This window comes from Rhinoderma darwinii, chromosome 8 (assembly GCF_050947455.1).
Source record: "Rhinoderma darwinii isolate aRhiDar2 chromosome 8, aRhiDar2.hap1, whole genome shotgun sequence".
In the NCBI taxonomy this organism is placed as follows: domain Eukaryota; kingdom Metazoa; phylum Chordata; class Amphibia; order Anura; family Rhinodermatidae; genus Rhinoderma; species Rhinoderma darwinii.
The window spans coordinates 113203202-113229850 of NC_134694.1; the positions used below are offsets into that span (position 1 = coordinate 113203202).

At 42.9% G+C, this 26649-nt stretch overlaps 2 protein-coding genes across 3 annotated transcripts; one reads left to right on the forward strand and one right to left on the reverse strand.

The window, feature by feature from the left end:
• Positions 1-164: 164 nt before the first annotated feature.
• On the forward strand, positions 165-14869 carry APOM (apolipoprotein M). Of its 2 annotated transcripts, none has more exons than XM_075836413.1 (6): positions 165-394; positions 2387-2544; positions 3669-3742; positions 6249-6347; positions 8214-8312; positions 14770-14869. In XM_075836413.1, the coding sequence occupies exons 1-6, from the start codon at positions 281-283 to the stop codon at positions 14790-14792; spliced, it is 567 nt and encodes a 188-aa protein (XP_075692528.1). In that variant the 5' UTR covers positions 165-280; the 3' UTR covers positions 14793-14869. The 2 variants fall into 2 exon arrangements, with proteins under 2 accessions (XP_075692528.1, XP_075692529.1); XM_075836414.1 differs by having other exon boundaries at positions 2399-2544.
• A 3099-nt stretch (positions 14870-17968) lies between these two features.
• On the reverse strand, positions 17969-24779 carry C8H6orf47 (chromosome 8 C6orf47 homolog). Its single transcript, XM_075836412.1, has 3 exons — positions 24272-24779; positions 22619-22701; positions 17969-19346 (listed from the first exon to the last, which is right to left on the reverse strand). Exons 2-3 carry the CDS (start codon positions 22667-22669, stop codon positions 18669-18671), a joined length of 729 nt encoding a protein of 242 aa, XP_075692527.1. The 5' UTR covers positions 22670-22701; positions 24272-24779; the 3' UTR covers positions 17969-18668.
• Positions 24780-26649: the final 1870 nt, after the last annotated feature.

The following is a 26649-nucleotide window of genomic DNA, read 5'->3' on the forward strand; positions in this document are numbered from 1 at the left end:
GAATTTTACAATATAGGGAAAATCTTCAATTAAAAAACTGGACTTTAAGTCTTTGGCCTAATCTTTAAACTGACCATCGTCCTTGAGTGGGAGTGGGGTTAATGATTGACAGAAGCAGAGAACAAGGGTCTGCGAGTGGGGAAAAAATAAACAAAAAAGTAAAAAAGAGCAAGGTCCCGAGAGATAACAGGCCAGGAAGAGGCACAAGGAGGACAGAAAAGACCTACATCCCGAGACAAGCCAGAGTTACTAGTCGTGCCCGACAGAGACTCCCTCAGAAATGATCGTCAGCACATGGCGTTATTTTCTGTACCTCTATGGACTCGTCTTTGACTCCCGATCCTGCTGTGACAGGAGTGACCGTCTATCAGCATCACGCGTCAACAGGACAGAGGTAACCAAATGGTTGTGGAGGCCTAGATCAGAGAGAGTTATTTAAAGGGGTTGTCTGAAGAGATAAAATTGACGGCCTTTCCTAAAGGATAGACCATCAATATCTCATCGGTGGGGGTCCGACTCTGGGCTTCTCCTCCGATCAGCTGTTTTAAAGGGCCGTGGCGCTCATGCGAGCCATGTTTCCTCTTCATCTCTTACGCTGCTCCGTAATGTCAAATGCCGACACACTTGTAGCGGCAATAAACAGTATTACAGCCTTCTCCCATTCAAGTGAACCGCCACTACAAGTGTGTTGGCGTTTGACAGTATGGAGCAGTAAAAGGAATAAATGGAGAAGCAGCGCTACGTCCCTTCAAAACAGCTGATCGGCAGGGGTTCCTAGAGTCTGACCACCAGCGATCAGATATTGATAGCCTATCCTCAGGATAGACCGTCCATTTTATCTCTCCGGATAACCCCTTTAAAGGGGTATTCCCATCGTAGACTGTTATAACATATCGCTAGAATATGCCATAAAATTCTGATCAGTGGGGGTCCGACGTCTGGAAGCCTCACCGATCAGATGCCCCTTCGGCTTCTGCACAGCGCCCGGCCTCCTTCCGTGCAGAGAATTGCAACACCCATGTAAGTGAAAGGGACTGTGTTGCTGCTCCTTGCATAGTGGGTGGCCGTGAGCAGAAAAACACTATGAAGGGTCAGTAGCGTTTAGCTAGCGCTGCGGCAACTTCATTCATTGGAATCGTGGAGGCTCCCGTAGTCGAACTCACATCGATCAGTAAGTAGTGGCATATACCAGGGATATGCCATCGCTTAATATGGTGTGAAAACCCTTTTAAGGGGAAATCCAAAATGATATTGTGATAAGTCATAGATACGTATGAGAAGATCACATCAGTGATCTCAGACCCCTACTGATTTCCAGAATGATAGGTCGTTATTAAGAGTTTGTACCCATTTTTAACCAGATAATCTACTTCTGTATGCCTCCAATTCATGTGTGCAAAGACGTGACCTCACAATGTGAATGTGACCAGCTTTTGGGATGGAGATGCCCACCCTACTCAAACTCTCACTTATGTCTTCCCCGCCGATCAGGGGATCCATGTGTGACTTGTGGCAGGCCGATCCTGCAGGTCCCGTTGCTTGTGCAGCTTGTGATAGGGCACATTTAGAACGGCAGCCATGCAAATTAATAATTTGTCCTTATAATAGTTCCAATGTATAATAACAAAATGCACAAAATCTACATAAAAAGTTGAGTGACTTTGATAGTTGAGTTCTATATACAAAAAAAAACAATAAATAGAAAGACCCTGAATATAATGGTACGTGTGACCTATTTAGAGAAAACCAGAAGAGAACACAACACGACCTTTAGCATGCAATAAAAAGAAATATTTTAATGAATAAACATTTAAAATATACAAACATATATGGATGAAATAAAATCACAAATGCAACCTATTCATTAGGACAGAGAAAGAAAAATCGCGGTAGAAGTTGCAGAAGTATACATTGTGTCAAGGTCCTACAGGGGAATACCAATGGGCACTGAGAGCAAGGAATAAATATCTAGAAACAATAGAACATAGTGCAACAAGGTATTGAAAATCTCCCCGTGGAGGCGCACATTGATTTGCTTCATATAGTAGGGTAGTCACATAGAAAACATAGCCACCATGTGTTGATATAGTAAGAACATAATGACAATACCTGGAGATACAACTAGGTGAAAATTTGACCACGCGTTTCGCAGTAGCTTCTATATACATTTCTATGGCTGTCTAATAATCCACAATATTTTATAGTCCAGCACCTAGAAAGTCTCATTGATGCTGGATTATAGAAATGTTTACTCTATTTACAAAGTTATGCAATATTATAATGTTCAAAAGGGAAGTTCGACTTTAAAATTCACGCCCGCTTTGGTCCGTCATACCCATGCTGGATTTTACGGCACCCTGAGATCCTTATATTAAAGCCTTGGCAGTTCCCATTGCAGTACATGGGGAGCTGGTATTTCCTGGCAGCGGCGGCAGAACCCGGGACGCCTGTGCTGGACATCTTCAAGGTCATGGATAACGCACAGTTCATCGTCCAGGAAAGTGCAGAGACGGAGAAACTGGAGTTCAGAGCATCCATCAGAGTGTGAGATTAACCGTATGTCTCTATCCGCCTCTCACTGGCTTCATTCATGTCCTCTCGTGATCTCCACCTCTCTTGTCTCCTTCATCCTCGGCCCATTCTCTCACCTCCTCTTCATTGCTCTGTTTACCATGTCCCTCTGTCTCTCTTGATGCCGGCAGATCCTGTCAGTGTCTTCATCTCTTACATACACCTTGTCCATATACATGAACCCTGTAATTCGATTTTTAGGAACATGTCGCAAGTCCATAATTAATTTTTACGGGCCGAGTTTTAATATAGTCCACACCTTTGGTATGCATCATGTCCATATCAACAAAATCTATGTGAACAAACATCCCCCCAACTCTCAAATATAGTCCCCAAGATCTGCATTTGTGGACCAAGTCTTGAAGAGCCGATAGAACTCCTTCACAAGGGATTACCAGGGCTAGATTATAGGATGGACAAATGGGGCAATGACCTCGGGGTCTCCACCATCTAGAGGCCTCCACCACCCTGTCTCCACTATGTGTAGCCCACAGACTAGGCATCTATTTTCTGGGGCATCAAAGTCATAGAAAAAAGGGGGATCAATCAGATCTGGACCCTCCGCCAGTATTATTTGGGTCCTGTATAGCATTGTATGGTGGACATTTTTGGGCACTACATGGTCAGGGAATGGCACTGCCATTTGTCTAATTTTCGAGAGATTGTCTATTTTTGTTCTTCCAGGAAAAGACAAAGAGCCTCTCACACAATGTTCTTCATGGGGCTTCACAGTTTTTAATTTGGCCCTGGAAAGTACCACATATTTTATTTTAATATTACGGTTTGTAAATAATTTTTATTAAAAAAAAATAAATTTCCCCAAAATGATTCATGTGATTCATCGTCCTCACAAGCTGACTACATCGTGTATACCATTCACGAAAGAAGAATGTGGGGTCGTCACAGCCTCGTCTGAGGTATCAGTTGTGTTTTCTGTAATCAGGACCCTAAGGGAGGCCGTAGACACCAATGGTTGATGAGACATGGACCTCCCAAGTGGTGAACACCATCTTTGTTATAAACCCCCCACATATTAATTACTATTATTGTGTCTATTTTCCGTCTATCTGTACCGAGTTCTCTCATCTTATTTCCAGTAAAGACGGGTCATGTGTTCCCCGGAAGTGGATTTACCTGCTGACTGATGAGAGCACGGAGCTGAGGACAGAGGGTGAGTGAGTAGACTATGATATTTTAGTAATGGCTGAAAACATGGTGGATAGCGGGTAGTATTGTCGTTACGATCTTTTTCATTAATCAGTACATGTGACTATCTAAAACTTTGTCTTCAAATAGATTTACTAAGCGAAATGCGCCAAAATTGTAACACAAATTCCATCAACAAAACACGGCATGCACTAAATTTACTATGTTTTTTTTAGACCCTGTTTATGCCAACCTTGGTTATGAGTTGTAAAATGTGCCAAATGTATTAAAGAATTGCGCCTTTTTTTATTCCGCAAGTTATTGGTGGCTATTCCCTGTTTACATCTGCGTTGTGGCTTACGTTAATACTGGAAGCCACGACGTAGTGCTGTATCCATTGGGGTTTTACTGAGATGTGCGTCATTTTGACTGCAAGCAGCGCTTTATTTTTTCTCGATAAATTTAACAGAACCTTCTACCATTTTGATAAATTTGGAACAATTTTGCTCATTTTTTACTTAAAGGGTGACGAAACGTTCAACTTCTGACATGTCAGACGTTTTGACTGGTGGGTCCCAGCACTGAGACCCCCACCAATTGCTAAAATGAAGCGGTAGAAGTGCTCGTGTGAGCGCTGAGCCGCTTAATTTTTGTTTGGCTTTTTACGGAAAGCCGATGTATTAGAGTACAGGCTCATAGATTTTCTATTGAGCCCGTACCCCGATACATTGATTTGCGGAAGAAGCCGAAAAGAAACTAAGCAGCTGAGCGCTCACACGAGCATTTCTACCGCTTCATTTTAGCGATTGGTGGGGCCTCAGTGCTCGGACCCCCACCAATCAAAACTTCTGACATGTCACTATGACATGTCAGAAGTTTGTTGAACATTTGGTTACCCTTTAAAAATTCAGGCATCCAACAACACCCCAATGGGCCTTACTTATCAAGACTACAGGAAAACTGGCCTTGTTGACATAGCAACCAATCAGAGCTCAGCTGTCATCTCTTAAACTTCTCTGGAAAAATGGGAGCTGAGCCCTGATTGGTTGCTATGGACAACAAGGCCAGTTTTTTCACAACGCAGTTTTGATAAAGTGTCAAGAGATCCAGAGATAATGGTGGAGATTTATCAGTGTATGTTACTAAAGTTTTCTGACATAAATGAATAGAAAAATTTTGGGAAATATATATGAATACTGGTGAAAAGAAAAAGTGGAGTAGTTGCCAATAGCAACCAATCAGGTCCCTGCTTTCATTTTCCAAAGGGCATCTGAAAAATGAAAAGTGGAATCTGATTGGTTGCTATGAGCAACTACTTCACATTTTTTTTCTTTCGCTTTTAAAGGAATGTGTCGCTAGAATTTTGTTATTTTTTTTCAGTTAAACAGTTAGTATTTAAGTGATTAAACATTGTTTTAATTTTTTCACAAGTCAGGAAATATTATAAATTAGATTCTAATTTATAACATTTCCATGCGCTGGCCACTAGAGGGAGCAATTCCCAAAATGGCAGCATTGCAATGTGGTAAAGCAACCTCATTGATTTATGCTGCAAATTTGGTGTAGACACACACGCTCTAGTGTCCTCACACAATCCCCCCTCCCTTATCCTGGCTAGTGCCAGGAGAAGGAGGTGGTTGAATCTTCTAATCCTCCTACACTGTGCATTCGCTTAGAAAGTGGTAATCAGACAGTATAACACGAACATAATACACACACCACATACACAAACATAACTTACCTGCTTCTGCCGCCGCTCCTGCCTCCGATCCTACCCCTCGCGTCTTCGCTGCCTGAAACATATGTCCGGAAGCCGCGACCGGAAGTAGTCATCTTACTGTCCGACCGCGGCTTTTGGTCCAAAAGAAAATGGCGGCGGATGTCGCTCGGCTGAAGACCTTCCTTTTGGACTGTGTGGGAGAGGGAAAGTCCACTTTTGTGATCAATTTCTTTTTATTATTATTATTCCAATGCATCTAGCATGAAAATAAAGCCACTTTGCAAATAGTCTTATTAACTAAAATCTCCTATCATTTTGTGTCTACAGCTGCTTTTTAGAAGTATATGTCTCCATGGCAACAGACTACAAACAAACTTTGTGTAGTGATCCGGCAGTCATATTGATTTCAATCTGTTCCCTACTTCTTGTATTCCTACCAAATGTAAGTATGAGTTAGGGGACAAATGGAAGGGATATGACTGCAGGAATAGGTTACACAGGGTTTGTTTGTAGTCTGTTACCATGGAAACATATTTCTTTGCATAGGAGCTGTAGACACAAAACATTCTGAAACTTTTTGAAATAAACACTATTTTCAGTTGCTTCTTTTCCATATTACATACACTGGAATGATCTGACAGTGGGGAGTCCCTGACATCCAGTAGAAAACCTAACATCACCTTTTTCTATCTAAGTCTGTGCCCGGTTCAATAGTATTTACTCAGATATATTAGCTATGCCCTAAAAGCTCAGCTGTGTAAATAAAGCACATATAACCGGCAGTGAGGCATTAACTGTTTATTGTCTGCAGGCCATGCAGATAGACTGACGGAGCTCTTCTCCTGTGGCTGTCCAAAGTGCGTTATCCTGAAAGAGACAGACAACACGACCTCCAGATTCCTCCTCTATTGTAAGTACAGTAAATCAGATATATTAAACATTGTATATGGCTTCTTAGCTCTGCTCCACATAGTCTTAAATCCACCTCCTGTCTTATTAAACACTCAAACCGATGTTCTGTCTTTCTTCCTGCTTTACACTTCAGCTCTGCTCCACATAGTCTTAAAGGGAATGTGTCGCAAAAAAAAAATATTATTATATATTTTTTTTCAGTTAAACAGTTAGTATTTAAGTGATTAAACATTGTTTTAATTTTTTAAATTTTTTCACAAGTCAGGAAATATTATTATATTCCACATGAAAATGGCGCCAGATGTCGCTCTGCCGAAGACCTTCCTTTTGGACTGTGTGGGAGCGGCGCATGCACCGTTCCCACACAGACGGCGTACGCTATAGTGAATGGAACGGCTCCCGTTCCAATTCTCTATGGGGTTGTATGTGCCATATTCCATCTCTGTATGTGTCGTTAATCGACGCATACAAAGATGAAAAAAAAAATGGCAGCCCCCATAGTGAAGTAAAAGTAAGAAAAAAGTACAACACAAAAACACAAATAAATAAAATTTATTATTTTATTTTAATAACATACTAAAAGCAAATGTATATAAAAAAAAATTTTTTCGCGACACCTTCCCTTTAAATTCACCTCCTGTCTCATTAAACACTCAAACCGATGTCCTGTCTTTCTTCCTGCTTTACACTTAAAGGGAATGTGACGCTAGAAAAAAATGTATTTTTTTTTTAGTTAAACATTTAGTGTGTAGGTGATTAAACATTGTTCTAATTTTTTTAATTTTTTTCACGAGTCAGGAAATATTATAAATTAGATTCTAATTTATAATATTTCCCATTGCTGGTCACTAGATGGAGCAATTCCCAAAATTGCAGCATTGCATGTGGTAAAGCAACCACATTGCTTTATGCTGCAAAATTTGAGAAAACTCACTCGCTCTAGTGAGCTCTCAGAATCCCCCCCTCCTTTATCCTGGCTAGTGCCGGGAGAAACGAGGGGATTGAACGGTCAAACCTCCTACACTGTGTGTCGCCATTTTTTGAGCTAACACACAGTGTGGTAGGCTTACATACAGTAGTAATCACACACTAAAACACGAACATACATAGAAATAACTTACCTGCTCCAGCCGCCGCCGCTCCCTCCGGTCCGTCCGCTCCGTCTGCTACCTCCCGCTCCAAGTGCACAAGTCCGGAAGCCGCGACCGGAAGTAGTAATCTTACTGTCCGGCCGCGACTTCCGGTCTACAGGAAAATGGCGCCGGACGTCGCACAGTTCAACTTGGACTGTGTGGGAGCGGCGCATGCGCCGTTCCCACACAGACGGCGTACACCATAGTGGATGGAACGGGCCCCGTTCGCATTCACTATGGGACTGTAGCTGCCGTATTCCATGTCTGTATGTGTCGTTAATCGACACATACAGAAATGGAAAAAAAAATGGCAGCCCCCATAGGGAAGTAAAAGTGTAAAAATAAAAAAAAATAAAACACAAACACACAAATAAATATAAAAGTTTTCAATAAAACACTAAAATCAAACTGATGTAAAACATTTTTTTTTCGTGACACTGTTCCTTTAAGCCCAACACAAGGAAGTCAGTACATAGGGAGAGGATTCCTGTTCCAGAATGGTCATAATTGTTATATATCTCCACAGTCAGAGGCTTGAAGCTTTCAGGGGCCCAATGCCAAATCTGTAATGCACCATGTGCCATTTATAATATTGGTGTGTTCATGTTTGGTAGAGGGGCCTTTGGACCCCCTGCCCCAGTTTTGGCTCTTCTCTCCTATGCGCCCTCTGTTTTTTCGGGTTTCCCTGTCTTGCTCGTCACTAACAGTTCCATACCCTTTTTTCTCCTCAGCACGTTCTCCAAAACTGGACAAAGACTGTATGGGCGAGTTTAAGCATAAATCCACTTGCGAAGGCTACAAAGATATTTTACATCTACCACAAACACTAGGTAATGCCTGGCACTTACACGTGTAACTGTGTGTATATATATATATGTGTGTGAATAAGGCTGAGCTGCAATACCAGGCACAGCCACTGGACAAGAGTGGCATCGTTTCTGAAATTACATTACCGAGGTATTGGGAAATTAATAAAATAAGTAATAAATGTCCTATTAACGGGGGTCCAACTGTTCAAATACACCTTACCCTTGTCACTAACAGTGAGACTCTCTCCATTGTTTAGCCATGGATAAACTGTTATACCTCATTCTACCTGCAGGGGCGCTGCAGGGAAAAGATACATAAATACTGACAACCTTTCCCCTGAAAATTAGATAAATCTTTTGAATTAAAAATTTAATTTATAACTCGGTGAACATTTCATTATAGGTAGGACAGAGTCAAGCAGATCTTGGAGAAATTACCGCACATAAAAGGCTTGGATATTAGTTTTGGCAGCAAATAGACTAGGAGCTCCATAGCATTGCACAAACCATAACACTCTGCATCAACAAATGAAGAAACAGCTTTTAAAATAGATTCCAACATGAAAACAAATGTGTCTGCACAATGTCAGGAGCAGGCAGTGCAGTCGCAAGACTTCTCTGGTATTTGGGGGAAAAATATACGCAACTATCTAACAAATGGACAATTTTTACAGTGTATTTTTAACCAGTGTGTTGTGTTGTTGGGCGGCAGCTGTTTTCTACTTTAACAGAAGCTCTTTTTAATGTAAAAAATAAAATAAAATCACATTGTATCGTGGAAACAGTCAACAAGCTGCAGTTAATGGATCTGGTATTCTTATTCTGTGACTATTCAGTATTTTGAATGGTGTCCTGAATATGCTGTGATGAGATTCTCACTAACATTTTAATACCTCCTGCTGCACTGAATATTAAAGGCGTTAGCCCATTTTGTCAATCCCTTCTCTGAAATGAGACCCCCAGCGATCAACTGTTATTGCAGCTGCTGCAGAAAAAGTGTGGTATTACATGACACCATATGTTAATAAATCTGTGTATGTTTATGTGCTTTTTCACATAGCCAAAATTAGATAAATAAAAAAAAGCCCTAGGATCCATGAGCAGCAGCTAGCCTGCTTGTTGACAGTTTCCAGATAACAACAGATTTGATTTCTATGTTGCTCAGCGTAAAATCAAACTGAAAACAGATGAAACGTAATGACTATATATTACAAAGATCCCAGATTTTATATTTGCTGTTTATACACATAACTCATGCTTTTCATGGCTTAGGCTTCGCTACGTTTTCACTATAACAAAGATTTGTGTGTTTTATAGAATACCATAAAAAACTCATTTTAGGATTATTCGATTTGGACACACAAGCCCGTGTATACACAGACCTCCATTATCTACAGAACAATGACCAGTGTTGTGTGGTTCATGGCACAAGCTGCTGGTTTACGTCCATTGACCAAGGATGAAATGTAGCCGTTCATATTCATTTGACATAGCTTATTATTAGCCGGGAAGATGAGAGGCCTACCAGTTAAAAGGGGGCACATAAAACAGATTCTGGGCTGGCATCAGACCTGGGCAAATGCAAGAGACCACTGGGCATGGGTAGTCCATACTGATCTAAGTAAAGGCCCTTTTACATAGGTCAATGATCGGGCAAACGAGCGTTCATATTAAGGCTGGATTCACATGACCATGTTACGTCCGTAATGGACAGACATATTTTTCGGCCGCATAACTATGATGCTAGGAGCCCGGCTCCCTGCAGTGTGTTCAGTCCGGGACTTGCGGCCGAAATACGTACGTCCATTACGGACGTAATGTGCTCGTGTGAATCCGGCCTTACAGGGCAACGATCAGCCGATGAACAAGGAAACGCTCATTTATTGGCCGATCGTATCTTTTATGCGGCCAAAAACATGGTAATAACGATCGTTCATCACCATATATTACCGATCATAGCTCCTTGTGAAAGGAGCAAACGAGCGCCGATCAACGAGCTGTCATGTAAATCGGCGTTCGTTTTCACGGCCCATGTCAGTTGCCATACATTGCCTATAGAGCCATACTTTGCCCAGATGTGGTCATACAGTGCCCACATAAAGCCAATCACTATGACATGTCAAAACTTTTATGAAATGATTGTTAGTCTTTAAGGCATAGGCTATGTCCACTCTATTGCATTCGTCACAGGTATATGGTAAACCTATATACCTTGGGAAACTTTCGCAGGGCTGGAATTCCCGGGGATGTCAGGGGCTTTTTACTTTTGGAGGGCTTTGTCCCGGGGATGAAGGGGGTCCCCAGTCAGACCATCTGTAGCTCTCTGGCCAAGGACTTTAGGAGTGGAGAAGTCCCTGTTGTTACTGTCCATATATGAACAGTGACGTCTGGGGTTCCTCCAGTCCTGTAGAACTCGGCTAGAGAGCTTCCCATGCTCTGGCTAGGGACTACATATTTTATAGCCTCTTACATCACTGTCCATATATGGACAGTGACGTCAGGGGCTCCCTTTAGGAGCGGAATACCCGGCAAGAGTGTTGCCGATGCTCAGGCCGGGGACTTCACAGTTGAAAGTCCCTGACATAACTGTGACGTCAGTTACTTCCCCGGGCTCAGCGCTTAAAGTAGACTATACAGTGGGATACGTCAGTGACTTCTGTTGGAGGTATATGATTGGGACTCCTCCCGGACGTAAACTTCCGACGGAAGATGTGAATAAAGCCTTACTTGTTAGGTCACATGTCTGATAGCAAAGGAAAGATAAAACACTGAATTTGTCCAAAGGAAACGTTGTATGATTTAGAACTGAGATGATCTGAAGTTCTGAACAACTTTTTGTTGAACTGCAACTCCAATCATTCTCATCAGTCAGACCGTCAGTACATATTTTTAATTGGTTGCAATAAAAAAAACACTAATGTCTCAGCACTAATTTATAAGATATTGATAAAAGAAGACAAGCATATCAGCTCTGGCACAATGCCAGGCATTAGTGGTACATGACAGGGCAGGTAGGCATAACTGAGTCACACATGCCAGTAATTAGCAGAATATTTCTGTGTGGGGCGTGTGGGGGAAGGAATGCACTTCATGCCGGGCTTGTCACAAGCCGCTTCAGGAACAGAAAAGTGTTGCGATGTTTTTTTTTAACAAATGTTTTTATTGTGATTTTCACCATAAACAACTCTTTTACAATGAAACAGAAACATCAAAGCGACAAGGGCATTGTGATAATAACAACGATTGATATTATAGCAGAAGATACAGCTAATCCTGTGCATAAAAATCAGAAATATATGGGTGTCCGCCATGTCAGTAGCTAGGTAAGGAACAATGCCCCTGTCAGTACAGTAAATCATAAGAAATAAAATAACAGCAAATCAAAAATAAATCAGCACTTTGCTCAAGTGTAAACAAAAGTTCCTATGTGGAACTTAGAACCAGCCATGCTCCCCACATTCCCCAAAACACCGCCACCCAGCAAATATTGGATCCCCTATTCCCTTGTGGTAGGCACAGGCATAAATGCCCCAGAGTGTATTAATGGGAAGTGTTGCGATGTTTACTGTGCTGTGTATACATGTCATGGTGTAGTAGTATGAGGAGGAGATGACACTGCTGTGTGCACTGTGCTGTGTATACATGCCATGGTGTAGTAGTGTGAGGAGAGGACACTGCTGTGTGCACTGTGCTGTGTATACATGCCATGGTGTAGTAGTGTGAGGAGAGGACACTGCTGTGTGCACTGTGCTGTGTATACATGCCATGGTGTAGTAGTGTGAGGAGAGGACACTGCTGTGTGCACTGTGCTGTGTATACATATCATGGTGTATTAGTATGAGGAGGAGATGACACTGCTGTGTGCACTGTGCTGTGTATACATGTCATGGTGTAGTAGTGTGAGGAGAGGACACTGCTGTGTGCACTGTGCTGTGTATACATGTCATGGTGTAGTAGTATGAGGAGGAGATGACACTGCTGTGTGCACTGTGCTGTGTATATATGTCATGGTGTAGTAGTGTGAGGAGGAGATGACACCTGTGTGCACTGTGCTGTGTATACATGTCATTGTGTCATAGTGTGAGGAGATGACACTGCTGTGTGCGCTGTGCTGTGTATACATGACATGGTGTAGTAGTGTGAGGAGATGATGACACTGCTGTGTGCACTGCTGTGTATATATGTCATGGTGTAGTAGTGTGAGGAGAGGACACTGCTGTGTGCACTGTGCTGTGTATACATATCATGGTGTAGTAGTGTGAGGAGGAGATGGCACTGCTGTGTGCACTGTGCTGTGTATACATGACATGGTGTAGTAGTGTGAGGAGGAGATGACACTGCTGTGTGCACTGTGCTGTGTATACATGTCATGGTGTAGTAGTGTGAGGAGGAGATGACACTGCTGTGTGCACTGTGCTGTGTATACATGACATGGTGTAGTAGTGTGAGGAGGAGATGACACTGCTGTGTGCACTGTGCTGTGTATACATATCATGGTGTAGTAGTGTGAGGAGGTGATGACACTGCTGTGTGCACTGTGCTGTGTATACATGACATGGTGTAGTAGTGTGAGGAGGAGATGACACTGCTGTGTGTACTGTGCTGTGTATACATGACATGGTGTAGTAGTGTGAGGAGGAGATGACACTGCTGTGTGCATTGTGCTGTATATACATGGCGTGGTGTAGTAGTGTGAGGAGGAGATGACACTGCTGTGTGCACTGTGCTGTGTATACATGACATGGTGTAGTAGTGTGAGGAGGAGATGACACTGCTGTGTGCACTGTGCTGTGTATACATATCATGGTGTAGTAGTGTGAGGAGGAGATGACACTGCTGTGTGCACTGTGCTGTGTATACATGACATGGTGTAGTAGTGTGAGGAGGAGATGACACTGCTGTGTGCATTGTGCTGTATATACATGACGTGGTGTAGTAGTGTGAGGAGGAGATGACACTGCTGTGTGCACTGTGCTGTGTATACATGACATGGTGTAGTAGTGTGAGGAGGAGATGACACTGCTGTGTGCACTGTGCTGTGTATATATGTCATGGTGTAGTAGTGTGAGGAGGAGATGACACCTGTGTGCACTGTGCTGTGTATACATGTCATTGTGTCATAGTGTGAGGAGATGACACTGCTGTGTGCGCTGTGCTGTGTATACATGACATGGTGTAGTAGTGTGGGGAGATGACACTGCTGTGTGCACTGTGCTGTGTATACATGACATGGTGTAGTAGTGTGAGGAGGAGATGACACTGCTGTGTGCACTGTGCTGTGTATATATGTCATGGTGTAGTAGTGTGAGGAGGAGATGACACCTGTGTGCACTGTGCTGTGTATACATGTCATTGTGTCATAGTGTGAGGAGATGACACTGCTGTGTGCGCTGTGCTGTGTATACATGACATGGTGTAGTAGTGTGGGGAGATGACACTGCTGTGTGCACTGTGCTGTGTATACATGACATGGTGTAGTAGTGTGAGGAGGAGATGACACTGCTGTGTGCACTGTGCTGTGTATATATGTCATGGTGTAGTAGTGTGAGGAGGAGATGACACCTGTGTGCACTGTGCTGTGTATACATGTCATTGTGTCATAGTGTGAGGAGATGACACTGCTGTGTGCGCTGTGCTGTGTATACATGACATGGTGTAGTAGTGTGGGGAGATGACACTGCTGTGTGCACTGTGCTGTGTATACATGACATGGTGTAGTAGTGTGGGGAGATGACACTGCTATGTGCACTGTGCTGTGTATACATGTCATGTTGCAGTAGTGTGTAATAGGGGAGATGCAAACACTACCATAGTGCCACACAATACTACACACATTGCCCGGACAGTGCCATAGAACACCAATTTACTGCACACTGTGCCCAGATAGTACATACATTTTTCCGATACATAATTCATATTTTCCTATAGTGCCACTTTGCCCAGATGGTTTCATGCAGTGCCCACATAAAGTAATTTGTTGCCCAGATAGTACCACCAGTGCCCAGAAAGTACCATACTATGCTCACATAGTACTTAACAGTGTCCAGAGAGTATTGACATAGTGCAGTACCGTGCTCACATAGTATTATATTGTGGCCAAATACAGCCTAATGGTGCCCAGATTGTGTAATATGTTGCCCAGATAAAGGGTACATACATATTCAGTGTCTACAGTGACCATAGTCCTGTCTATCACAGAGCCAGCCACCACTTACCACTCACCCTCACTGTTTCTGCTGGCAGCAGCTGGTATAACCAGCAATGCTTGACTGACGGTGACTAGTTTTACTATACAGAAAGTTTCTGAGTCCCCAAGGTCCTCCCTGCCGTTTGGTTTATTCGACAATTTGTATAACTGGGGAGGGGACACCGGGGGCAGCAAATAAATCTATTGAGGATGGATGTTATATTATGCCGCGTACCCGTGTTGTGGGACAAAACAAGACTGACTGTAATCTTGTTGTTTTTTTATTAACAGAAAAGTGTCTCCTGGAAGAATAATCCCGTCAACATTCATAGCAGCCAAGAAGAGGACGAGCACAAACCAACCTAATAAACTCAATGTATATCTCCCCCGAGCAACCTCATGTTTCTTCCATTTTCAAGTATCTTTCATACATTTGCGTCACCTCATTTTTTGAAAGTTTCCCGTTATCTGCCCCCAACCAGAGCAATTAATTTGCTTCCTGAAATACTCTGTGTTGCTGTTACCCTTTGCCTTCCCTCTTGATAAAACTGCCTCTTTCACCTAATGCCTTGTCTATCCCTAACAACATCACATGCCTGGACAGATCGCTGCAGATCTGCACACTCTCTCCTGAAACACTCTGTGCTGCTAGTGTATGCTTCTAACTTGTTTTACTAATCAACCATATTTTCTTATAAATTAAATATATAAATGGAGGGGGGGGGGTGTTATATAACAGGGTATGTGCATTTTAATGTCACAGTTATTTAGGGTGCAAGTAGGATGTCTCGTCACCTAAATGAATTTATGGCTGCCATGTCGGGACACATGTATATTAGATAGAGATTCATCTAAACCTAGCGAGGTACTAGCCTAGCCCGTCCTCCCCGTATACATCAAGGTCTATTATACGGGTGTATGTGAAGCCAGGGGTCCTGTGACAACTCACGTGAACCTTGGTTGCAGTTTTACTCTACGCACCTAGACCTGTAGCCTGTGTCAGAGATATAATCATAGGGCGAGGTATATACATTGTAAGTCTCAGTCCTCACATTCGTCAACTCTGAGTCACGTTTCCTATTTCACTATCTAAACATTTCTGTCTTTATCCTCCTCACCCCGGCACCCTAAAGACGGTATAATACTCCGCGCCATACTCATAATATGGCAAGGGCTGGTTTTATAGAAAATGTAAACTAGACCCCTATCGCTATTTTTAGGCAGTTGTCTCACTATACATATAAAACCCAGATACATATGCACTATGCATATATGAATGTTCATGCCTGAGTACTGCCATGCTGTGCCCATACAATACTTTTAAGTGGCCAAATAATACCGCCATGCAATGCCAAAATAGTATCTCCATATAGTATCCAAGTGATCCTACAAAATTGTGCCCACATGACACCGTCATATATTTCCCACATAATACTGTAATAAAATTGCTATTCAGTGCCTAAATAATACCGCCATATAATGCCTATATAGTGAAGGGGTTATTGGTCAAGTTCCTGATGGTCTACGGCACTATTGGGGGTTGATGGTAAAGTCAAGAGTGGCCCAGGGCAAAACATATTTACATACTCTACTCTCAGGTTGCCACCCCCTAAAACCAGTCCCGAATATGGAATTTTTCAAAACGGCTTCTATGTCTGAGGGGATAAGCTTTGCCTGGAGTGCCCACCTTTCAGACCTCCTTTTAAAGGAAATCTAGAGATCTTCTCAAGAGAAGGAAGGAAGGAACGAAACCTACTGAACAGTCCACCTGGATTCAGTTAATCTATATGCCATGTATATTCGCTCTAGGGGAGGTCATCATTCATTTGCAACCCACCACTCTAAGAAAAGAGAGCCACCTGAAACACAATACTCACCTCGTCCCATTGCTAGTGCCCCGTGTGTATATAATGGACTGCCGAATGCCAGAGCTGGCTAGTCTTGGCCAATCTAGATCCGTTATAATTTCCATATATGTACTAGAAATTAATGTGGTTTCCAACCATTAACACTGATGGCCGATCATGACTGATCGGTAGGGGTAAACCAGTTACACTGTGTCGGGAACTGCAAGTGAATGGGACTGCATTGCAATCCGAACACACCACTTGGTCACTATTGGTGCTGGGCAGAAGGCAAAGGTGGGGGTCTCACTGGTAGAACCCCAACAAATCAGATATTGAAATGTTATCAATATGGGGTGTCTATTAGTCACAGGTGAGCTGGCAAAATTGTCACCGGATGAACCGTGGACATCTTTAAGAATCCTGATCAAGTGGGCGCCAAGTGGGCGCAACCTGCACATCTTCATTTGGCATACATAAGTGAGAACTGAGATCAGCAGCGCCGCTTAGTCCCTGGGACCTCACATGCCTATAATAAGGTGAATCTAGCAACTAGTATGTGCCACGATCATTGACAACACAAGGGTCCAATGTTGGGCGCGGTTCAGGTCTCCAATTTGGCCAAGTGAACGCTTGTATGCCACCAAAGTATCTATAATGTTTATATTTCTAGGTTGACAATTCGTCTACAATGATCTCACGGTCTAGAGAATAGAAGATGCTGTTTTCTTTGTAAACATCACAAACTGGTTTATTAAGGAATCCCGAGGCAGGTGGAGTTTGGGGTGTGTAATGAAGAGAACTGAGAGACTATTCATTAATAAGATGTGCATGGGCAGAAGCAAAACTTGCAAGCAATTTTCCAGCTCTTAACAATATTCTATCAGGTACAGAGAAAATAGGTAGGTGTCCCTAGCCCTGTCCATAATCCGATTAATATGGATGAGATTTTCAGAAGACCCCCCAATCATCTCCACTGGCTCACTCCAGGTAACCAATGCACCTGGAAATGTACTAGTGCCACATAACTTTTATAGAGTTTATTACTGTCGAGCCACTAAAAATTGGATTTAGGTGCTTAACTGGTCTAATCCGCTTTTGAAATATATGGAATTTTGTCAGTCCCTGTTTACATTGACTTGTTGCCCTGAAAAAACTCAAAGGAGATGTAGAAAAGGCCCTATAGTGTTTAAAGTTAAAACTGGATTTTGAGATCTTCTTTTAAACTGAGACATGATCGCTTGAAGATAACGGCTTAAAGCCTGAAGCTGCACTACTAAGAGATTCTGATGACAACATGTCCCCTTTCCCTGATTTCTGGAGACCTGGATAGTAACTATTGATTTATTTGGTGATTTGATCCTATACAAGGACTTCACGACAACACTCACCCGCCAGAAATCAGAAAAAACTTGTCATTAGACTCTTGCAGTAGTGCAGCCTCAGGCTTTGGACCTTTAATTTCATACAACCAGGTTTCCCTTAATAGCCAAGGCTATCCAGCTGCTTGATTTGAATGACATCAGCCAAAATTAAGGCAGATGGGCCTTGATCCTATCACCTTGAGGGGCCTGGAGCAGAACAATAGAAGGTCAAGTACCCCAGTGTGAAGGGGTAACATTTTTACCATAAAACACCACACCGACTCATCATAAATAAATTTATTTTCAGTGTTGTCAAAATTGACGTTTACAGATCACAGTAGTCCATTGTCACCACCACTGTCACAATATCTGGATGAGAACTGTCAACTCTAAAAGTCAATATTAATTGAAGCAAATAGTCCGGAGCTCCAAGTACCATACGAGCAAACAAGGCACTTGCCTAAGGCGGCACATAAGTTGATTTATTATCTTCTTGTCTCGTAGACTATACCACCCAACTTTTCTGGCTCAGAAGGAGCTTTGTTCCCTATAGTGGTTCTTCTCTGGTCCCTGTTGTAGACAAAGACCTTCATAACGGTTTCCAGTGGACAAGGTTTTGACCTTTCATTCAATTCCAACCAAACCTAAATGGTCCACCTTACCGTTTAGTAGTTATAAAAATGAACAGATATAAAATCTCACTCAGAAACTTATAAAATCCCTTAAAAATATTATTAGAGTAATATAAATTATTGCTTCCCAGAGTCCTCGTCGTGACGTAGGAAAACTCATTTATAGATATCTTCACAGTCATTTGACCTTTCGTATTATGGGATCTTGGTAGTGGAAATATGGTTTTGGTTTGAGTTGTAATCTTTAATGCTTAGTTTTTTTTGTGGACCGTGTCCTGGAGACCAGTTTCTGATTATCTCAAATGGGTTCCTTCAAAAATATCATACAGGTTTCACATTTCACAGTTCCCTCAAGCATGCCCTACTTCCTCCTCTCCTTCACTCTCCCATTCATCTTGTGAGGCTTCTTCATCATCCTCATTCCCATCAGCCCACCTGTCCTCTGGATGTCCCTCCTCACTTTCAACCTCATCCTTATGATCATTTAAAATCTCTTCTTCTTGCTGAACTCTCCCTTCTTCTTGCTCTGCCCTCAGGCTCACAATCAAGACCAACGTCTGTAAAATACCATAAAATGAAGCCAACTGGAAGATATATTCTTGGGCCAGCCAAAGAAGGAGATACATGCCATATGTTGTGGCCAAGAAAGTGGCAAGTCCATGGATCCACAGCTTAAGGGCTCCTTGAAAACCAAAAATATCCAACGCTACACGAAATACAGGAGAAAAAAGCCGCAGACACCCAAAGGCGCAGATGTCTATAATGTGATGGACCAAGTTGATGCAGATCTGAAAGTGTTCGAAATCGAAGTTAGAATGAGTAAAGGACTTTGTAATCTCGCCTCTCTTCAGGGAAGGAAGAAGCAAGCGGAGGCTTGGTAGACTTGGCAAAGGCAGTACCGGAAAGGTCCATCGTTTAGGTTTTAGGGGAGAGGTATCTGGATGTGATGGAGTACCTTGTGAGGAACGAAACAGTTTGGGGAGGAAAGAGGATGGAGAAGGCCACTTCTTAGACTGGTAGATGAACATCTAAATAAGGGAGAAAAAAGGGGGTCAATCAAATTATAATAAAATATATAACGGTATGTGACAATAACACCTACAGCACCTATAAATATATGTTATAACAGACTCCAGGTAAACCGTTTCTACTAATGTATATAAAGCACCATCAAGATGCGTGGCAGAAGGACCATACTTAGCAAAGACACCTGAAATCCTTCCTTGATATTTAGTTATACTTTCCTCCACAATTGTAGAATTAAATGGGTCCCAAGAACAATGGGCTCCTAACCTGTTCTTGCTCGGTGAGGTTGTCATACATGCATTGTTACTCTCCAAAGGAATGAATGGGAGCTGAGGAAACATCTCAGCATAGAAACAAAAATTTGGCCATAATCGACAAACAGTCCACATGGGGAATTCTTGGCCGTCATTGTACAATACTACCAAGTCTAAGGGGAGTTTTACACTGGGCGATTATCGTGCAGGCCAGCGTTCGTATAACGCTCGTTGCCGATAATTGCCCTGTGTAAACAAGGCAGCGATCAGCAGATGAACGAGCAAACGCCCAATCATCATCTGCTGGTCGTCTCATTTTAAAAAACTTAAATATTATCGTTGTTGGCAGCACATCCTGGTGTGTAAACAGAGATGAGCTACCGACATGATAATAATGTATGGGGATGAGCGATCGGAATAATGACCGCTCGTCCCCATCCATAGCTCCTTGTGACAGGAGCAAACGAGCGTCGATCAACGATGTCTCGTTGATCGGTGCTCGCTGCATCGGCCGATTATCGGCTGGTGTAATAGGGCCTTTACTCTCTAATGGATAAAATAGATTTTTATTGTGACGGCATCGGTTGCTATCCAGTACAGTAAATAATAGAGTAAGTACCTACTTAAAAGAGATCATCGTAAAATGGCAAGTGGGCTTATACAGTTTGAGCAAAATGTTTACTAAGAACCTCCTAAGTTTTTACAATTTTTGCTTTTGCAGCAATAGATGACTGTAAAAATTGGATGTCTTTTTTCCTCCCTTGATGTAGATTTCCATGAGAACCAATTTTTTTGTCTCCATAGTCACACTGATCATTGATCAAACCGCTCGTTATTGACGGATCGGCTCAATTTTTAGTACATCTATGCCTTGACAACTGATGCACTGGACAGTAAGAGTGCATTTTTGTGATTTATAAAAACGTATCTATATTGTTTCTAAGAAGTGGAATTAACTTCTCCGATCAAATATTACTTGGCAATAATTGGTGTAAAATCACTGGCAGTTTATAATTAGTGTTCATTGATGGCAAATATACAGCAGGCAGCCACTTTGTAGACTAATATTAGAACTTAAAGGGGATGTCCTCTTTGGAAAATATTATTTTGTTAGAAGGGCCCACCAACAATAAACTGATCACAGAGTATCCCAATGCTGAGACCTCCAGCGATCAGCTGTAATCAGTTAGGAAATCTTACAAGTGTTAAATTACTCTGCAGTGCCACCACAGGAAAAATTAAGTATTACATGGTGTCCATTGAAATTAATAGGTTCTCTGTGTAATGCATGGACGTGCCAAGTCCTCCAGAGACACACTCTTTGTAGCTTCTCTCCGCTCTGTCTGACAGAGGAGGGTCCTGAATGTGGGACCCCTCTATTAACCCAGAATTCCCTAATAAGGTATTAGAAAATGTTTTTATTAACCAAACAAACCGCAAGACATATTATGCAAAACAATGGGGCAGATTTAGACAGCTTAGAACTAGACTAGATGCGCCAAATTTATCACAGTGGTTAATGCTGTATGATAAATTTGGCGCATCGTTAGACACTTTTCTCTAACTTTATGCCACCTCTTGGTGGGCCTACTTTAGACCAACTTTTTTGCATTTAATAGTTTGGCATATTTTAAACCACGCCCCTTTTCCTCTAAGTCACGCCTCCTAAAACAGTGAATAAATGTGGGTATACTGGTATATACCATTTGAATATATGCCTAAAGGACACTGTTTTGGCATCTGTTCAGCCGATTATCAGCTATGAACATGCTCAGCATATATGTTGGGGGCGTGTGAACATAGTTTTACAATGCAACAGAATTGCTCACATTCATTGATGTTCACGGATCCGTGTGGGGGCCGCGAGTCCGGGCCACAAAAACTCAGGACATGTAATTTTGCTGTCCAGATTTGTGGATCAAGTGACCTACTCAGAGGGTCGGGACAAACTGGTCACGTGAATTCCAGCCTTCCTTTTTTTTTGTTTGCGGATTCGTGAATACTGATGACACACGAATGCACTAGGAAAGGTTTTTTGAGGCCAAATGGACCGCAAATACAGATGGTGGATCCCCCAGATTAACGGTAATCGGGCAGGGGGATCAACCTGTAAATAAGCCGACCATAAAGGTATAAATGTCCCCAGGATGTGACAAGTGTTCCAAACTGGTCAGGAAAGGGGCATATATGAAATCGATGGGTTCGGCCGACTTTGATCTAATGGGTACGGCCAGCTAAAGGGGGTCCTGATAGGGCATCTTACAAGGGACTGCCTAAATCGGACAACCACTTTATTTTAATCCTTCAGTTATTACATTGTTTGATATCCAGGAAAGCCCTTATCAGTCAGCAGATAGTAACGTCATATCATGTCTGCACAGCTCTGAGCTCATGACAGTGAAGCAATATGGACCTTCATATTTCGAAAGGGTTTTGGATACGAGAGCAGCTCTCTAAATAAAACTTTCTCATAGCAAAAACCAACAACTGTGACTTGTAAGTCTATGAGAAATCCCAAAAATAGCCAACTAAATCTTCAGAAATGAACGAAAAACCTTAAGCTACAGGATGCTGAAACTAAAGGGCTTGTCCCATCAGGAAAAACCTTGTCTTCATGCCATTCTCACATTTAGAACCCCCTCTCCAAAGAGAGTTTCTCACTCTGAAGGCCTCAGCATGACCATGGTTACCCATTGAGTTGAATGGGCACCATGTAATACAACAGTTCCCCTGCTGTTAATGTGGATGCGATGGAAGGTTCCCCAAACATCTCTGGGGATTCCTGCACCCAGGCTCCCAGTGATAAACTCAACATTGACGGAGCGGCAAAACAAAAAGCGGGTTGTCCTGATGAAGAACCCATTTAAGCCCACGTCTACAGATCTTAAGATCCCAAATAAAAATTTTAGGGCCGTTTGGAATTTTAAGCATCTTAAGAAATGTCAGAAGGTGATATGAGTGGGGGACTATTTTGTCTAGTCACTTCCCCCCCATATTGATGGTTAGAATGAAGCACTTACAGAGTTCAACTGCATCTCCAAGTAAGGCTCCATACACACAACCGTATTCATGTGGTAGGAAACTATGGGCCCCAATTGTACCACTGTGTGCAAAAACAAAAACCAGTGACATGATCCATCACACGCTGTATTATTCAATGCATATAGGTCAATGATATGAACATGTAGCCACTCAGTGTACCAATAAATCTATGGACTTTAAAAGAGTTGTCCCAGATTCCACATATATAATACCTCTACAGGATAGGTGGTAATTGTCTGATTGCTGGGGGCCCCAATGCTGGGACCCCCAACAATCGCGAGAGCAAGGGGCCCAAACCCCTCATTCCTCCTCACTGCACCCCCCGGAGTGAGAAGGAGCTTTAATGAAGTGGCGGCCAAGCATGCGCCCACCGCTCCATTCAATATCTATAAGACTGACAGAAACAGCCAAGCGCTGTACTCGGCTGTTTCCGTCATTCCCATAGGCTTTAAATGGAGCGACAGCCCGCATGCTTGACTGCCGTTCCATCTAATGTCCTCCCTACTGCAGTGGAGCTGTGAGGAGGAGAAATAAGGGGTTTGGGACCCCTGTTCTAGAGATCGGTGGGGGCCCCAGCGATCAGGCAATTATCACCTATCCTGCGGATAGGTGATAGTTGGCGATTATGGGACAACCCCTTTAATGCCCTGTAACCTTTGAACCAAAAATTGTGTAGTAAGCGGAAAGATTTGCTCCTGCTTGTAGCACGATTCTGCTAACCACAAATATTAGGATATAATCAGAACCTTTTCCCTGCAAATTATTGTAGCAACGGGGAAATTTAGATAGTAGTTTCCAGCACTCATAAATTAAAGAGTCATCTGACCCTAAAAAACCGAGAGAGGTCACCAGCACATAAAAATAGTAGTTCCCCTGCAGGACGACAGATCAGGTAACTGAACTTTAGCTGCTGGGTGCAGACAACTGCACAGGCGAGTGGGACACATGTAATGACAAGGGTGCCAGCAAAGGGTGATGTGACTGATAGACAATGCGTAGGGCTCTCATACACGTGCAGATGTCTCACATCCTCCGATCTGCTTGTCCAGAGCCCTGAATGGTGAACACGTCTTTATCTTCTTTATGAGAAACATATTGGGTATTCAAAAAATCTGGTTGTGGTATGGGGATATCGTCACTCGGTCTCATTATTTGTCACCTACTGCGTCTTATTGTTGGCCAGACGTCAGATGGTGCCAAAAAATTGGGAAATGAGTGCACCAAGAAAAACTAATTTTTGCTTAGAGGGCTATCCTGAATTGAAAGACAAAGCTTGGTGACTGTAATGACTTCCTAGATCCCAGGTTGAGCTCATCATGGCAGCTAATCAACTAATAAAGCCACAAACTTCGAGAGCCTTGGTTACCCTTGATATGACACTACTCCTAAAACCGGTGACAAATTGGGGGTCCAACCCTTTCCTTTTCTATGACAAAGGAGAAAGATCAATACATCAGTTTGCAGCATCTTACATTGTTTTACTGATGGTCAAACGTTTCCTAGATCACCCCCCATACACAACACCATTCTTGGGGCATAAATGGCGCAATGTATGGCCAGCTCATGACCGAACTTCCCAAATTAACTAACAAAAAATGACCCCCTCCCCACTCCAACCATATATGACCTACCTTGTCTAGTGTTTACGTGATCCAGAGGAGGGAGGCGTAGTATTTTTACTACGGTTGACTGGTTTTTATGGTTGAGATATTTTCGGAGCTTGTCCCAACTTTGGCGATATCTCCTCTCCTCTTCCTCCGTCTCCCTACACCTTCAAAGCATTCTTCTCTGGACACTTCTGGTCCTTGTCACGTCTCTTTCCACGCAAACCTTTTCTTCATTTGGTTTCATCGACTCTTACGCAAACTTGTTTTTCTACACGAGACTTGTCTTCTTTAATCTCCACAGTTTCTTAACCCTTTCATTCCATTTACCTTGCAACTTTCCAGGTTTCACTCTCTCGTCTTGTACATTCCAGCTCTGCAGTGTTTCCAACTTGGAGTTCCCTCTCTCTTCCACCTTTCCTTCAGGTAGGAGGTAGCATGAACGGTGCCTTTCAAACCCGATAGGTGTGGTCTGCCTTTTTCCGTCTCTTTCTCTGTGCCTCCCTCCTCCTCCTCCTCCTCTTCCTAGGTCTTCTATGCCTCATAGCCGGAATTCCAAAAAGGGTGCAGCTGCTACGGAGAGCCATAAGGGACAGCCTTGACTGCTCTCAAGACAAAAGGCTTTGCAAATCTCCTCCCTCAGTTGACCATCCCTGGATAGTCAAGTTTTGCTGCTCTGCTGTAGAGTAAAGAAGTAGGGGGAAGAGGAGGAGAGGATGAGAGCCCAACAGCTGACCACACTCCAGAATAGGAAATCCTGCACCTCCTCCATTCTGAGGTCACAGTAACATATATATATCCTGACTACAGCTGGTCTATGGCAGGATTACAGAAGACTGCCATGTCCTCCTAGATATAAGATGAGCAGCTACTGTAGCCATGTTAAGTGTAAGGCTATGTTCACACACATACTCAAAAACGTCTGAAAATACGGAGATATTTTCAAGGGAAAACAGCTCCTGATTTTCAGACGTTTTTTAAGCCACTCACGCTTTTCGCTGCGTTTTTTACGGCCGTTTTTGGAGCTGTTTTCAATAGAGTCAATGAAAAACGGCAACAAAAACATACCAAGTGACCTGCACTTCTTTTTCGCGGCCCATTTTTTTACGCGGCCATTTTTCAAAACGGCCGCGTAATAAAACGGCCCGTCGGAACAGAACGCCGTTTTCCCATTGCAATCAATGGGCAGATGTTTGAAGGCGTTCTGCTTCCGATTTTTCTGCAGTTTTTCGGCCCGAAAAACGGCCGAAAATAGCCCCTTGTAAACATATCCTAAATGGGAGGTCTTTTTGGTGCAGAAATGTTTCCGCATTGAAAATAAGCACCCATTCCATGACGTGGATATTACAAGTATACTTGTCCCTTTGGGGTATGTTCCCACACACAGGATACGCTGCAGATTTTCTGCAACAGAAAATCTGCAGCAGAATCTCTAGAAAAACGCTGGTAAATCTGTCACAGAAATCCACACCCTGCGGATTTAGTGCTAGGCTACATTCACACGAGCGTGACAGATTTTATGCGCGTAAATCTGTCTGTGTGCGTTGCGTTATGTATCAGTGTGCTTTGTGAGTTGCGTGAGGGGCAGTGCAGACAGTGCGTGAGTTTTGCGCAGCGCGAGTGCATTGCGTAAAACTCACGACATGTCCTTTCTTTGTGCGCTGTTCGCGCATCTCGCACCCATTGAAGCACTTCCGTGCGAACTGCGTGTTTCGCGCAACAGCTGTCAAACTCTGAATGTAAATAGAAAAGCACCACGTGCTTTTCTGTTTACAAACATTCAAACGGAGTGTCATAATGATGGCGGCTGCGCGAAAATCACGCAGCCGCACATCATACACTGATGATACATGGAGCTGTTAAGTGCCTTTTGCGCACGCAAAACGCCGCATTTTTTGCGTGCGCAAAACGCACACGCTCGTGTAAATCAGGCCTTAACTAGTATCATATGAAAGGTTAACATCTCATCTCATATGGCACCAGAACCGCTGTTCTAGGTGGTCCACAGCCTGGGATATGGCTATTTGCAGTGATCCCCCTTCCCTCCAGCCTCAGTCTCTCACACTGTGTGAAGCAGCTTCATGCTGATAGGACGGCGTCAGAGGCTGGGAGGAGCTCCACCTCAGGAGAATTGCTCGTGTTGACGCCCACTTGTCCAATAAAGGTTCATTTACATATTTAGAAAAAGCTCATAATTTTTAAAATAATAAACTTTTTGGGACACAATTTTCACTTTCATTATCAGTGTCAGGGTATGTTCACACGGCAGCGTCCATTACGGCTGAAATTACGTAGCTGTTTTCAGGAGAAAACAGCTCGTGAATTTCAGATGTAATGGCATGTTGCAGGCGTTTTTCGCGGCGTCCATTACGGACGTAATTGGTGCTGTTTTTCTATGGTGCCAA